This window comes from Centrocercus urophasianus, unplaced genomic scaffold (assembly GCF_019232065.1).
Source record: "Centrocercus urophasianus isolate 14NV4802_14NV808 unplaced genomic scaffold, USGS_Curo_1.0 seq_20, whole genome shotgun sequence".
Classification (NCBI taxonomy): Eukaryota; Metazoa; Chordata; class Aves; order Galliformes; family Phasianidae; genus Centrocercus; species Centrocercus urophasianus.
The window spans coordinates 19,883,416-19,900,328 of record NW_024884756.1 but is presented as its reverse complement, the minus strand read 5'-3'; the positions used below and the strand labels follow the sequence as shown (position 1 = coordinate 19,900,328).

The 16,913-nt window shown below is 38.5% G+C and overlaps 1 protein-coding gene across 1 annotated transcript in view; it reads right to left on the bottom strand.

Annotated features, from left to right (window-relative positions):
• The window catches only part of GRB14 (growth factor receptor bound protein 14), a 66,765-nt gene that overhangs the window by 48,988 nt on the left and 864 nt on the right, over positions 1 to 16,913 (bottom strand). Inside the window, exon 2 of the mRNA XM_042822392.1 lies at positions 15,128 to 15,260. Coding sequence (XP_042678326.1) covers positions 15,128 to 15,260 — 133 coding nt within the window. The remainder of the gene's footprint in view (positions 1 to 15,127; positions 15,261 to 16,913) is intronic.

The following is a 16,913-nucleotide window of genomic DNA, read 5'->3' as shown; positions in this document are numbered from 1 at the left end:
TGAGCATTTATAGGTAACAAGCAAATCAGACACAGCTTTTGCCCTGGTAGATAAAAAATACCCAGAGAATAGAATTCCATTAAAGTTTACAAAAAACTTTGACACTACTTTTTTGTACTTCTTTTTTCTTAAACCTAGGTAGTACTTTTTTACACTAGAGCTAATTACACTAATTTTACTGATGTAAAATTAGGTAAGTTATTTAAGTTATTTGTTATGCAGCCTGCATTTGTTGACAAAGTACTTCTATCTACTTGGCACTGGTCAATTCTGTCTCTCCGCTGTAGGAAGAAACATTCAATTGGCATGACTGCGGCAACATATACAGGCTGTTTTTGGAAAAGGTTTGTCAAATAACTATTTCCTTACAGCTTAAATAAGGTTACCCAACAGGAAAAAAAACCCTTTAACGTGATGCGAGCCTTTCTATTCCTACAGCCCATTATACAAAGAAAGGTAAGGTCTTATTCTTCAAACAGAATATGCAATATACTGTCTTAGAGCGCTGACAATGTCTGATTCTTATGCAAAAACAGTTGCATTAAAGTAGAATATATTACCTGTAAAGCAATGTGCATATAACTTACCTAGTAACTTCTAGTAACTTGCAACATTATGATGTTTACTCTTCTGCCTCTTCAGACAATTATCTACTATTAAATGCTTCTAACTGAAGAGATTAATGCGCAAACAAACAAAACAAAAAAAAAGAACCAGCACAACTCACAGATTCAGCTCTTCCACATACAAGGTAGGCATTACAAAGAACATACCACGATAGAGCAGTGCAATGGAAAAGCAAGAAAACTCTACATCCTAAACCGTGCACTGGAAAGACACCTCCAAATTTGTCATTTTGTAGCTCTCAGCAGACAGGCTTTTTTGCTGGCAAAGAAGAATGTACTGCACAAACTCTGATCTCCTGATCACTGAATTAATAACCCATTTGTCAACTTTCTCCTTCCCCCTAGTTACAGCTACGATATAACCGGGTCAAATTGACCCTTACTCATACATAAAAAAAGATCCTTGGATAAAAATTCTCAGAAACTACTGTCTGAAAGTCAAGATTACAAACTGGTTTTATTAAAAAACACTTCTTTTTACCAAGTCTTTTTCTCAAAAGAAAGTATGTTTAGCAATATACACATACAGAATTAAAGCAAAAAGAAATATGGGTTAGAGGAAGAAAGCGAGAAGATACATGCTGAAAAGCTGGCTTTGGTTTTGCTGTCTCTGTATGTCCCTCTTCAGAAGGAGCTGCTTTCATTTCAGAAGCAGAAGCCTTGTTAGTATTTTAGCATTTGTGACACAGAAATCAACGAACAACAGCAGTCAGTCAAGCATGTGAGAGAGCTCCACAAACAATGTATTTTCCTCACTGTATGCTCAGACTGCTTGGACTGAATTGGAAATGTGTTTTATCTCAGTCACAACAGAAGATATCCTCTTAAATCTCATTTAGAAGAGTCCGTAAGAATAATTTTACACGTGCTGATTTTCATATTTATGAAATACAATAATAATCCCTAGTTCAAAATTGCTATTCAAATGAAAGAGCTTAACAGATAACAGATAAGGTTTGTATCAATACATAAGCCCAAAATACAAACACTTGGGGTACTTTTTTCATCATTTCTGCACAGTAGCTCTCTAGAAAAAGCCTAAACCTTTCCTCTCCAGTAATTTATATACTACTCATTTTCAGCTATTCTACAGATGATGTTCAGCTGAACATGAGCCAACAGTGTGCACAGGTGGCCAAGAGAGCCAATGCCATCCTGGTCTGCATTAGAAATAGTGTGGCCAGCAGGAGCAGGGAGCTGATCATCCCCCTGTACTCAGCACTGGTGAGGCCGCACCTCAAGTACTGTGCTCATTTTTGGGCCCCTCAGTACAGAAAAGACATCGAGACCCTGGAATGTGTCCAGAGAAGGGCAGTGAAACTGGTGAGGAGGCTGGAGCACAAGTCTTATGAGGAGCAGCTGAGGGCGCTGGGATTGTTCAGTCTGGAAAAGCAGAGGGTCAGAAGAGACCTCACTGCACTCTACAACTTCCTGAAGGTAGGTTGTGGTGAGGAGGGGTTTGGCTTCTTCTCCCAGGCAACAAACAGGACCAGAGAAAATGGACACAAGTTGTACCAGAGGAGATTTAGGTTAGACATAAGGAAAAGTTTTTTCTCTCAGACAGTGGTCAGACACTGGAATGGCTGCCCAGGGAGGTGGTGGAGTCGCCATCCCCAGCAGTGTTCAAGAGGTGTCTGGATGAGGAGCTACGAGACATGGTTTAGAGGCTCGTTGTAGCAATGGTAATGGGAAGCCTAGATGATCTGGTGGGTCCTTTCCAAGCTTGTGATTCTATGATTCTATGATTGAAATACCCCTTGTTGGGCCTGAAATGCTGAGTCATTTCTGTTTAAAAACTCATTCAAGATTGGGAAAAGTAGCATCCAACTTTAGTCCATCCTTCAGCAGTTCCAATGATTTATTGCTTTAGAATACCTTACGTCTTCCATACACCTTGATTAACACAGCAGTTACAAATTCCAGCTTCACATCAATTCTATTCCTGGCATCCACTTTTGCCAGTTACTGTTGAAGCATTATGGGAATCTGGCATTGTCTTTCATACATTGAAACCTTCTATGTGGTTGCCCAATGATTGCTAGAAAAGAACTAAGTTATAATGCGTGACTTTCTTCAAGAATGTATTAATGTTTAATCTTGTGTGTTATTAAATAAAGCTCATTGTCTCACGGGCGGAAGTACAAAGGACAAAGTATAAAATTTTATTAGAAGTAACTGAAAAGGAGCACTTCTCCAAAATCCATCTCGCTTCTGATCTTATTTTAAGAAATATGGGAAATACACAAAACAAAAAAAGCCTATCCACACAACGTATTTTCTTGGTTATTCCCAATTTCCATGAATGAGGAAGCTATTGTCTTAAGATCGTAATAACGGGTAGTTTTGTGGACACCTGGGTAGAAATGAATCCCACTGTCCAGTTGCCCAAAGAAGTCTTCAGAGGACACAAGACAGAAACTTCCTTTGAAAGTTTCATGTTCTCAAATTATCTGAATGTGATAAGCTCAAAGTGATTTACCATTATCTATCAGAATAATAATTATACAAATTATACAAAAAATATAAATTACTTTTTAAGCTGTGAAATTCGGGTTTTACCTGGAAAATGAACATTTCAACACAAATGTTAATATAACACTACAGAAGAAACAAAACAGCCTACCAGGACAATTTGAAATTAGATATCCGTTACCTCCTGTCACACACATATGCACACAAAAACCCAATACTCTGAAAAAAAATCTAGATTAAAAAAAGAAACACTTCAAAAATATAATGAAAACAATCAGATATAAATATTTAAGTGCAACTAGATAAAAATTACACATAATGCTACAACACGCTAATCCAAGAGGGGTTCTACTATGCTAGAGAAAGCTACTGTTATTATTAATAACAATCACACAAGCCTGGAAAAAAAAATCTCCCCTTACATTATCTATCTTCATAATTTGTGATTATGGAAGTGTTCACATTGTAAGAACAATAGTAAAAAGCAGAACACTATCCATTAATGCTGCTCTAAATTTCTAAGCACCAAAGAGCACAGAGGAGTTCTGCATGTTCTCCAATTCTCCATACCAACCTGTGGAATCTGAAATCCTTGTTATACAAATAGCCCATGCAAAGGTTTTTAGCTGCCTACTTCTGCAATCAATAGGTTCAAAACAAATTGAAACATATACTGCTAACAATGTTCTATCTATCAAGTCATAAGAAAACCTTCATACTGTAAGAGGGCTATATAGCAGTGAATCCTAATGATTACAAGATATTCTTGTAAACTTCTAGCCTGTTTTCTTAACATTTGATACCATTACTGTGTCATTATCAAGTGCCTGCAGCTGTTCACAAGCTCAAGGCCTTAATGTAATCAGTAACAGGAGTTATCATAACAGAACTCATATAAAAAGGCTATTTATAGCCCAAGAATGCACCATTGAAAAATCCAATTTTGACTGCAAGGCAATCTACTACATCTTGTTTTTCTGTGGATCTAATACCAAGCTGAAAAGCAAACAGACAGAAATACCAGTGTGCAGCATATACATACCCACCAAAAATAGGCAGGAACAATCCATTAGTACACAAATTGGAAGCACAGGCACATCTCTAAGATAACCAATATACATTTCTCTCTCAAGATTTAAGTATTAAATATCATGAATGCTATTGGGCTGAATACGAGCTTCTTAAATGTAAACGAATGTTCTGTGACTGAAGCTGGAGAAAAGAAAGTTCATCAGAGCAGAGGTCTAATTTCTTCTGCCTTTTAATTCCTCCTCCCACAACTGTCCTTCCTGCAAAATTTTCTTTGGCCTGATTAGCATTTTTTTTTAATCTTCCTATTTGAGGTGACTCCTTTCAGGACTTTAACATGAGAGGCTTACTTAATTAAGTATGCTGTCCTGAAGATTTCCCTTTATCTTTATTCCCTAATTGAAGGCATTCATAAAGGAATTAATTCCCTTAGAAGTAATCATTTTAAACATTCTCAAGACAAAAAGGAGAATATGAGCAGTGGTCAACAGCCACCTCCTGCTTATGATTACGAGATTTTACCACTTGCTGGAGAAACATCCCATCTTGTTAATAAAATGATCAGCTGCTAGAAAACTTTGGAATCCCTAAGACCCAAAAATCCCATTGAAAGCTGTATCAGTACATAATTTGTAAAAAAAAAAAACCCCAAACCCTCAAATACATATTTGATTTTAAGTAGATCAGTCTGAAAGTAATGCCTTCTACTTATTTCCATGAAAACTATAACACAAAGAGCACAACTACACACTGTCTGATAGAGCAAATTCTCAGCCATAAAACCCTACTTTTCAACATAGTTGCCACCACTAGTTTTGCATTTTCACCAGTGACGAACAAGAGACTACCTACCAGCTCATAAAAATCTGCAGTAGTTTATGGAAAACCACTGTTGCTGCCACTGCTACTGGAAAGCATCACCTGCCACCTCACTGTGCTCACATCCACTGTTGGGTCTCCATAAATACGCAGCAAGCATCACTGAATGCCAATGGCTGCCATTTTTCCCCGTATGGAGGAATTCAATGATACCTCTTTGCCTCATAAGCCCTTCCATGTCAGATGCCATTTTGCCAGACCACCCATCTGCTGGCATCTGTTACACAGCAATAAAATGTAATTGGATACTGGTGGGAAGGTTCAGCCTCTACTGCCATACTGCCTCTGACGCCACGGGTCATGATAACAAAATGGGAGGCATTACTTTTGGAGCAGCCCTTGTAGCGTAAAGATTACCTCTGTAAAGAGCAAAAAGACCATGAAGCAAAAATTAGGGGAGAAAAAAACCCCAGACAAACACTGTACTAGTGGCTCTGGAGTTATCACTCCAGATACTTACACAAGTAAGTTCCCATCTATTTCTTGTAACCAGCATGCACATCTAGAACTTCACTTTCAAAACACTGCTGTTTAAGTCTTTTTAGATTGTAAATAAAAAATAAAAATAAAAAAAAAAACAGTAACTGGGGGAGGAGAAAATTCTCAACACTTTAAGAACAGTACAGCTTCAAGAGTCAGGACTTTAAACAGCAATCCACAAGATTTTTCAATATCCATCTTAATGATAACCTAGAGTGCATGATACAAAATTATGAATGTTATTAAGCACTGTTCTAATAACCCAAACTGTGCATCCTTTGAAGTCAGATAGGAATGTTAATCTGTTTGGAACAAAAGACAGCTCAGACAGCATTCCATAAAGAGAAGATATCATTAGCTTTCTGGTGCTGTAATACTGTAGTTTGGCATCCCCTTCCCAAGAGTATCACTCACTCACTGACAATACCACCAATGAGGAGCTGCCTCAAAAAATATCTGCTTCGTGGATCTGTCAATGAAAGGTGCAGAGCTGCAACAGAATGGACTAACCATCTCAGTTCTCCTGTCTTTATACAAACGTAGCCATTCCTGGCTTCACTTATGAGTAAGAACAATGTTAGTACCTACCACATCTTCCTTCTGAAAACTATGAGGATTCAGGCTCCATTGGTCAGAGGTTAATCTTTTAAAGCTAAAGTGAATAAAGCTGAGTTATCGGTAGTAACTCGGCAACATTAAAGTGGAAGTTCCCTGCAGCTTCAGTGGGCTTCAACTGTCAAGTCTTTTGTATATTTGAAGAAATTGAGAGCGTTTTTACCATTGTCTGCTTCAATGACCACATACTTGTATAGCACTTTGGAGAGATCATGGAACCAAAATCTCAGGTGGTCAGGTCAGAATTCAGGAGATGAATACCAAAGCACAGATTTCTGGAGAATCAGAGTTTATATATTTACAGAGGTTTTCTTCACAGAGAAGCTACTGCAGTGTGCCATGTTTCTTACTCCAAATATACCTTCTCAAATGATTCAGAGGAGGCAGTTTATTGTACTGAGAAAATGTCCTAATAGAGAAGATATGAAACTTCAGTTTTGAATTTCAAGTTGATGAAGCCTGAAATAATCAAACACCAAAAAAAATGACCAAAATCATTCAAATTTGACAAACATTGACAAAAATAAGACCAGAATCTTTGACAGTACTGATGATTTTTTTGTTTGTTTTTTAACGCTACAAATACAAAATAATAATAATAATAATAATAATAATAAATTCTGACAAAAGTGAATTAGAAAAAGATTACAGAAGCAATACCTTAGAAACCAGTAGAGTTTGACCTTGTTTGTTTGTACATTACAATGGAGAAAAAATAAACAAACAAACAAAAATAGCTTGTCTTTTTACCAGTTAGAACGTTTGCTTGGGTTGTTTTTGGACAGTAACAAAGGAACAAAGTACAAGGTTAATTTGTAATAACATTAAGAGTTGATCCCAAGTTTCACAGAAAGAAGTTTCTTTTCTGCATTAAAAAAAAAAAAAATGCAATAATGAATGAACCAATGTAAAAAACTGCAAAAAGACAGGACATAAACATAGGATTATTATGAAGGTGATGTTTCAGCCAGGCCACTTGAATATAAGCCAGGCAATATCCTTTATTGCTAAACTCTGAAATTGTTCAGCTCTGCCTCCTTATTTTTGTCTAAATAAACCTGTAGCTTTATTCCAGTTTCAAAATGACTGGTCAAAGCACATAGGTGTGTGCCTTAAAATGACAAGTTGTAATAGTACTCTAAATAACTTTAATCTAATGTAACAGCAACAAACCTCTCCTTGATGGGAGGAAACAGCCCTTTAAACAAAGAACAGAGCATGGAAACTAGAGCAAAAACCACCAGCTGAGTCACTGCAAAAGGGACCAACTGAATCTGGTCTCATATTAGAGACTTCAAATAAAAATCTTGAGCTCTCTAAGTCAGCTCTTTGTAGGATGCTTTTTCTGTTAGTCTGTAAACTGGTTGGAAAGACTTTTTCCCTTTTCTTCTGCATCTCAAACTGTCTTTTTTGTGTAATTTAAGACTTGTTTAGGAGCTGGAATGAAAAAAGACTAAGAACTGATAAAAGAGAATGTGTGCAACGCTCTCCAGCTTGGAAAGAAATCTGGCAAGAAACAGACGGGCTGGAATTACAGAGTAAATTTAACTAATGCATCTTTTGGTTGGAAAAGATATTTCAACCCTCAGGCAGTTAAAAATAGTGCAAACCCTGGAGCAACGCTATTTAAACCGCAGTTTCCAGACCTCCTTACATCTAATACAGACAGAGAAAGTAAATACACAAAAAATAAGGATGGGTACCTCTGGCATAATCTTCAAGAACTAATCAATTTAGGGTGTTCAGGCACAATTTTGTGCACAGATAACACAGGTAGAATAGACTAAGAGGAGATGGAAGTGCCTCACCACTCTGCATCTGTGTCCTACAAGGTTGGAATTTTTTCCCTTCAAGTGCCCAAAATGCACATTAGATGCCATAACATACTGTTCATTGTAAGAACAAACAACAGAATTATTCACTTGACAGCCCTACTAAGAGTATGGGAAACAAACATGAGAAAAGAGTTCTTATCCTTCAAAGCTTGAAAATAGAAGAAAAAGGCTACTGTGAGGAAACAGAGGCACAAACTAGCCCTTGTCTACACAAAGACTGTACACACTAACACAGTTACAGTAACGAGCAGTCATTTACATACCCAGAATAAAGTTTGACATAGCACTAAATAAATAGATAAATAAATATTTCTGGTTTTCAAAGTAAGCTCTAAAAGCATTAAAGCAACAGCAAAGTTAGTCAATATTGTAAGCCACGTACTCTATATTAGCATACCAAAGACTACTTGCTTGAAAATCTGTCAATTACAGGTCAATAAAAGTGCTTGTGCTTTTGCTTGGTTTAAAAGTCAAGAGAATACAAGAGTATTTCAGCCAAAAACATCTATCACTAAAAGTTTAAGTATCATCTCCTTAGCAATTTATGTCTGTTAACAGAATTATCTGTAAAACTTTCAAGAATGAGGTTTCAAGAGGGTACACTAGAAGACCCTGAATTATAACAGTAAAAAAATAGAAATTTGACTTCAATTACAACAGTCAAAGCTCAATATAAAATGTAAAATTAGAAGAGGAAACATTTAAAGAAACATCCACTTTTTGCCATAAAGTTGCTCTCAGTTCTTTGCCAAAGAGCTTTATGTGAAAATCTGTTAACACAAAAAAGTGAAGTGACATTCAACTGCAAGCTCCAAAAGTAACATCTCTTGTTTTGTTATGTTGGGCCAAGATCTCAGAGACGTATATTGGAAATATGGCAGCAGAGGCTGAACCTTCCCACCAATATACCATTACATTTTGTTGCTGTGCAACAGATGGCAGCAGAGGGGCAGTCTAACAAAATGGTGTCTGACATGGAAGGGTGCACGAAGCAAAGAGCTATCACTGAATTACTCCATGTGGAAAAAATGGCACCCATTGACATTCATCAGTGCTTGCTGAATGTTTATGGAGACCCAACAGTGGATGTGAGCACAGTGAGGTGGTGGTGCATCTCAGCAATGGCAAAAGCGAGGTGAAACACAAGCCACGTTCCAGTCAGACACGCACATTTTTCTACAAGCTTATCATGTAGTCTCTTGTTCATTACTGGTGAAAATGCACAGCTAATGGTGGCGACTATGTTGAAAAACAGTGTTTTGTAGATGACAGTTTGCTCCATCAAACAGTGTTATTGTGCTCTTCTGATGAATTAGTTTCCTTGGAAATAAATAGGAAGCATTACTTTTGGATTGATCCACATACAATCAAATATGTATGTGAGGGGGTTTTTTTTATACAAATGATTTCCTGGAAATAACAGTGTGAGAGTATCTGGATTTGGATTCTAAACGATAACAATATCTACTTCTTTAGAGTATCAATGAAGACAAAAGAGGCAAGAAAACATAAAAAAAAAAAAATTGAGTGTTCTTCCCCTTGAGATTCTCTTCAGATTTATTTTTGCACTTCTAATTGAACTTAAAGAAACAAGGCACTAATTACCTTGAACTACTTTTGTGATGAAATACCTCTTTGGCTTATCCTTGAACAGGGGAAGAACTGGCACTCCAATGCAAGTTATTCAGGTTTTGCTTTCAGGAAGACTTAAAAATTAATATTAAATATATAGCAAGTTAGTTTTAGTTCATTTGACCAAAGAAAGCTGAAAGTATACTAATGAATGGAAAGTTATCATTTCCTACAAGAAACATTTTCCCCCACTTATATCCATTTTGATCTTCATTGGAGGCAATAGTACTAGTTACTAATTTTGAAAATTAAAACAGGAAATGCACAACTGTTTTACATGTTCAGTTCCTTGACAGTTCTTACAGAACACGAACTCGAAGACACAATTAGGTTTCCATACGTGAGCTCACTGGTTTCATCTGACAACACCCAACACTTAAAATATTGTCAAAAAAGGCAACATTTCCCACTATGCTCTTAGTATAGAATCATAGGGGTTGGAAAGGACTTCTGGAGGTTATCTAGTCCAAAACCACTTCCAAACCAACTTCTCTACAGTGGGTTTCAGAGGAAAGTGTCCAGAAAGGTTTTGAGTATCTCCAGACAACAAGACTCCACCATCTCTCTGCACAGTTTGTTTCAGGGCTTTGTCATCCTCAAAATAAAAAAGCCTTTCCTCATGCTCATATGGAACTCCTATGTTCCAGGTTGTGCCTGCTGCTCTTTGTACTACTGCTGAGCACCACTTAAAAGAACTTGGCCCCATTCTCTTGACACCTGGCCTTTAGATGTTTGTAAATATTGATAAGATCTGTCCTCAGTCTTCTCCAGGCTGAACAGTTCCATGTCTTTGTCTTTTCTCATAAGTGAGATGCTCCAGGTCCCTCATTATCTTTGCAGCCCTCCACTGGACTCTCTCCAGAACCTAACTGTCTTTTTTGACAATTCTCCAGATGTGGTGTCACCAGGACAGAGTAGAAGGGATCACCTCCCTCGACCTGCTGACCATGTTCTTTTTAATGCACCCCACTGGCCTTTTAACGCACACCACTGACCTTCTAATATACCCCACGATGTCAGTGTCACTGGTCTTCTTGGCCACATGAGCACACTGCTGGCCCATGGTCAACCTGTTCTCCAACACGACACACAGGTCCCTCTCTGCACAGCTCCCTTCTAGCAGCTCAGCCCCTAACCTGTACTGACGCATGCACTTATTCCTGTCCGGGTGCAGGACTCTGAACTTATCCCTGTTGAACATCAAAAGGTTCCCATCCGCCCAAGTCTCGAGCCTGTCCAGGTCTTGCTGAATGGCAGCACAGCCTTTTGGTGTGTGTCAGCCACACACCAGCTTTGTATCCTCAGCAAACTTGCTGAGAGTGCATTCTATCCCTTCATTCAGGTCACTGATGATGTTGTACAACACAGGATCCTGGGGAACATCATTAGCTACAGCCTCCAACTAGATTCTGCACTACTGCATACAACAATTGGAGCTCTGCTAGTCAGACAGTTCTCAGACCACCTCACTGACCACTGGCCTATCCCACACTTCCTGAGCTTGCTTAAGAGGATGTTATGGGAGACAGTGTCAAAAGCCTTGCGGAAGTCAAAGTACACAGCATCCACTGCTCTCCTCCCATCTACTGAGCCATTCACAGTATCATACAAGGCTACCAGATTGGTCAAGCATGATTTCCCCTTGGCAAATCCATGTAGACTACTTCCACAGCTTCTGATAATCTTCTTCTCATGCACTTGCTTAGAGATGACATCCAGAAAAAGTTGTTCCATCAAGTAAAATGCTATTTATATCAAAAGCACTCAATCCCCCTTCTATTTTTCTTCTAAGGACACCAAATTTGATGATTTCATACATAGTAAATGATATAATCCACAAAATGGTTTTACTATCCATACATTCAGCTGTTGATTTCATCTCCATATTACCCTCTAAAGGGTGAGGATATTAAAAAGTGACTCACTTTTTGGTGAAAAGGTAGGGAGATGAACCTGGATGAAAGAAAACAGTAGCAATGAGACAAGGGAAAAAAACTTAAGTTTACTAAATATAGTGGTGTAATGTGAAATAACACAGTATAATACAATGTGATTGGAATTGAAACTAATAAATCAAATAAGATGAGGAAGAGTTTTCAAAACTGAAGTCCTTACTCTAATGTTGTAGGTAAAGCAGACAGGGAGCAAAGAGGGAAGTCTCGTGGCTCTCAGATCATTTTATCTTTCCCTCCAAACAGAAAACTGAAAAATGAAGTCTCCTGGGAGTTGTAGTTCATACTTTTCTTCTGAGACTAAGAGACCAGAAATATTGACAACCCATGGAAAGAGACGGAAAGCGAGGGGGAAAGGAAGAAAGACAATAAATAATCAAGTTTGCCTCTGAAAGTAAGCTTGTTTTAATTACTGTTAACATGTTGGGATTATGAGTCTGAGAATATAAAACAAAACACTTCCCAAACAGAGGAGAAACAAGGAGACCAACAGCTGTGTTGACGAGACTGATTGAACAACGTTCAGACACACAGATGTCCCACTTTCCAAGCACAGAGGCAACCCACTATTCTGCTATGTGGCTTTTACCATTTTGCTTTTACAAACTTATTTCCAGTAAGTCAGCCCCACAAACAGACATGCTGTTCAAGCAGCACGTTCAATGCTTTAAAAGCTTTATAAGGCTCGTGGTAATGGACTGTGAAAAGACAGTAAGAACTTCAGCTTAGGAAAACAAGAGTTCAAAATAACGTTAGTAATATATTTTGAAAAAGAAAGATATTTAAGTATCCCACCCCTTCAGATATCATAGATGTTATAAGAGTGGTAATGGCACCAATAGATATTTCTGAAAACTTCTTTTATTCCTTAGAAATATAATGTATCTTCTGGAGATAAAAATAAAACAAAAGAGTTGCACATTCATTTTTTTTATTATTTTAGAAACACATATTTTGATAATAGTTATCTATTAGATATAAGGAGAAACCCACTCTGTAATTTTTCTTTATTATTCCTGAAATTAAAAGCATAGCACAAACTAAATCAAAGAGAAAGCAATCTAAAATAAGAATAATTGAAAACATATGTAGATCATCACAGAGGCAGCAGAAAATATTCAAATATTCTGGCAGCTGTCAACACTGTATACAAAGAACAAAAAAGTAGTAGAAGAACAAGAAAAAAGAGTGCTTAAGTTTTAGCTCACTTATCTTAAAAGTTAGGAAACTGCAACAGTAATAAGTGTGACCTTGGGGCTACTTTCAGTTAGAGGCTTCAATACACACTGATTAGGTGCGTGCAGACAGAGTTTTTGCAAAGTAGACAAAACCCAAACATGGTATGGAAATACCACGCTTCCAAGCACGGCCTCCACAGCCAACTGTTGGAAGTCAAAGCCAAAGCCGGTTTGCTCCTCCTATTTGCAGATGCACTTAGCATTCATTCCCTCTCCTTTTCACAGTTAAGTAATTTCACAAAGATATTAGAAGACTTCAACTTGAATTTCAGATATATGAGTTTAACTCAATAGCTGCCATTCACACTTAGACTTTAATAACATTAGATTAATAACAAAAGACCAGTCATGCTGAGTCTGCCTAATGCTCTACCTCACCCAACACAGTTTCTCCACATCTAGGTAAAAAGCCTGTGGACAGTAACTTGTGGTCATGTAAGAATGCCTCCAGAAAACATAAAGACTCTAAATTTTTCAGCACTCTGGAAAATGGATCAGGCTTTCCATGCATGCTATTATTGTTTTAACTCACCTTGTTAAGTAACCAGCTGTTTTCATTTCTCCTTCTACCAGAGAGTACTATATTCTTTAGTGAAAAACCAGGAGAAATGGAAGGACTGCAAGGAGAAACTGTCATAAAAACGTATAACAAGAGTGCTTAAGAAACAGAAGTGAAATCTGTCAAGAGAGGAACTTCAGCTTCTGAGAACCCGAAGCTCACATTTAGCTGGCTTAACTGATTGTACCAGTCAGTAATTTTAACCATGACAGGCCACAAAAGCAGACAGCTGACCTTTGCGTATTAATTCATGCTTGGGAAATCTATACCTTTCAGTTGCAAGCAAAAAGATCACCACAATGGGCACAATTTAAGTACACAATTTAAGTACAATTTAAGTACACAACATGAGTATTCTGAACAAATTTTTTTAAATGTGGCTTGCAGTCCGCCTATTCTTGAAAGACGGCGTTTTTCCTGCCTCTGTGAAAAGACTATGAATACTTCAGCCTTGCCCAGGCATGAAACTAGCATGATTCTACACTACTGTCTCAGCCATGCTTACATATAAACTGACCAGAAATACTTCACATTGGTACTCTGTTGGTGGAAAGAAAAAAAAGTGCAAACAGTCCAGAAAGCCACTACAGTTATTTTTAGAGAATATGTAATACATGGCAAGAAAGAATCTGTGGAGTTTACCAAACATAAGAGAGTGAAAAAGAAAGAAAGGAGGAAAGGAGGAAAAGAAAGGGATCTCATTAATGCACCAACCCAAAAATTTGCTAGCTGAGTCTCTAGCATCTGTTCTTTATAGCAGATGCACAGAAACAACCATGGCTGGTCACTTTCAGAGAAGTCAATAAAGACAGTACAATTACAAGAAACTTTAACTTCCATACAAATTCGTGATGGAAAAAGAAGAAAAAAAAAAAAAAAAAGCCTGAATAAATATCAGCAGTGTAAGCTTTTACACCTTCATTATTGCCCCTAAAATTATTAGAACAGAGATCTCACAGACCACCGAAACACGCAATGTGAAAGAGGTAGCACCTTTAATCTCATGAATGCTCCATGTCAGAATTCTTTCCAGTCTCAAAAAAAAAGAACAGAGAAATGAGACAGGTAAATTTTTAAAGAGTAAGATAAATCTTCAACATCAGCAATCCCCATTAATTGGAAGCTCCTCCTCTTTATCCTCTATCCCTGCCTGGGACAAGGAATATGCTGCACTAGGAGCACAGCAGCGCTGTCAGTCCGCCCCCTTGCAACTCCCCTTTGCTTACATTTTAGGGTATTTATAGAAGCATAGTAACAAGACATATGTCATATACATGCTTAACAATAATTGTAAACATGCATACAAAATATACACAGATACACACTTATATATAATATCAACTATGCACACACAGATAAAACACAGCCATGCCCAGTGTTTATTCCTTCCCTGGCAGATACTTTTTCATTCAATTACTCTAGCAGAATTAGACTTCCAGATAAAAGGAGCTGTTGAGTGATTGTTAAAACCCTCCATGCTATAGCACTAATGACAATAATTGAAGGTAGAGAGGAAGAAAGAAATCAACTTCTTATTTAAGGATGTAAAATTTTGTCTGCTCCTTGTCCCACTTTATAAAAAAAAAAAAAAAGAAAAATTGCAGAGTCACATTTTCGGTCTGTGAAAGAACTGTCAGATTCTGAAACCTCATTTTCTATAACCAGTAATGGTCTACTGAGAAAATTACACCAAATTACAGAAATATGGAACATCCTTATTAAAAAAATATTGTAATAGGCAACTTGGGTTTTCTTCAAGCCTTCATGAAAACGGTTTAGTATTCGTCAAATAATAATTTACAAATCTTACCTGTTTAGTTCTTGAAGTTGCCTTGGGCAACAGACTTGCTGACAAAACTGATGCAAATGGAGAACAACATAGCTCAGGAAAAGGATTTGGAATTGATGGGATTTCCAAAATCTTGCCGTCTGTCTTTTTTCTCCTGTTCAATAAAATACAGAATAATAACTATCACAAAAACTGCCATTAAAATTGCAGTAATCAACTACATTGCATGCCATGCTAAGGCACCAGTACCCCGATAGTTGCTAGTTGCAGCAATTAGCTTCTTGTACTTTTTAATCAGGTTATTTTTTAATCAGTAGGCTGAATCTATTAACATACAGTGCTTAATTCTACTTGAAAGCAATCCAAGTATTCAGCTCTGAATATAAAGTTGTTTGAATACGGGTAAGTCTTTGCAGAGTAAGAGCATGGATATATTTACATTGGCTCCTAAGGACATTGGTAAATATTTTGTTGTTCCTGTATTCATGCCATTCCCTATGTACAAATATTACAACAGCGGATGCATGTAACTTCTCAGTAATACTTCCCAAGCACATCACAACTACATATTAATCAAACAGAAACTTTTTTTCCTCCAGAACCAGGAGTCAAAGTGATTGACAAGACAGAACAGTGCAGAACAATACACTCATTTGTCTCCAATTACTTTTGTGTTTGAATCTCCATAGCCCCACCACAATACAAATGGCTCAGTAGTTTCTGGCGACTTAAATCTAATTGTGTCACAAATATAAGCAAGCAGCACTTGCAAGAGTTGGGAAGATAATCACTACTATACTTGCAGAAGAGTTCCATTAGGCACTGGCTCAAAATATTACATTAATAAGACGGTGAAATAAGACGCTGCTGCATTACAGGACATGGCCGTCTTACACAGAAAATATCAAGGAGCACTTTTTCTGCTTGATTTCATTTGGGGAGCAGGACCCAAAACACCCCAGGTATTTTAACCTGCCAACAGACCCTTCTGCATGTGTGAGCTGATAGCTCCAAGCTTAGTATTTATGTCATTCATCGGTGTTATTCTAGATGTTGCATACTGATTGGTATAAAAGTGTAGGAAACCATCAGAGTACAGTAACTGTGGAACAGCAATGGATCTCTTAATGGAAACCCACGCAGAACCTTCACTTAAAGTGGTACTAAGCACTAAAAAAAGAGTAGAAACTATCTGTCGTATGCGGTCTTTCGATACATCCTGAACTCCAGTCTACCAAAACCGATCAGATGCGTCATAAAAAGCCCAGTCATACGTTCCTCGCCCAAAACCAGAGCTCCATGCCTTGAATGGTCAGCCCTAGCGGCTCCAGCCCGGCGGCACGAAGAGGGCTCGCTCTGCCCGGCGCTGCCTGTTGAGGAGGAGCGGCTCCCTTCGCCCCGAGCGGGCAACGCCACCTCTCTTCACCTCAAACTGAGAAACCTCTTTTAAGAAAAGGGAACAGTGGGAGATGCTCCGCATCAACTGCATTTCGTATAACCTCACCTCGCAACTTTTCAGCGCGTTCTGGGGCCAGGAGCTGGGACTGGGAGCCCTCCCGCCCGCCTTTACCTCTCCCCTCAGCGCCAGCCCCTCCCGCAGCGGAGCCGAGCGCTTGCAGCACCGCGAGGCAACTTCGCACCCCGCGCAAGTCGTGCCCGGCCGCCCCTCCTTCCACAGCGCCCTCCCGGCGTCCCAAAGCCTCACCTGTCGGGGGGGCGGCGGCGGCTCCCCGCTCAGAGCCCGGGGCGGCGGCCTGGGGCAGCGCACCGCGCCGCGAGAGCCGCTTCCCGCGGGCTCTGCCGCCCG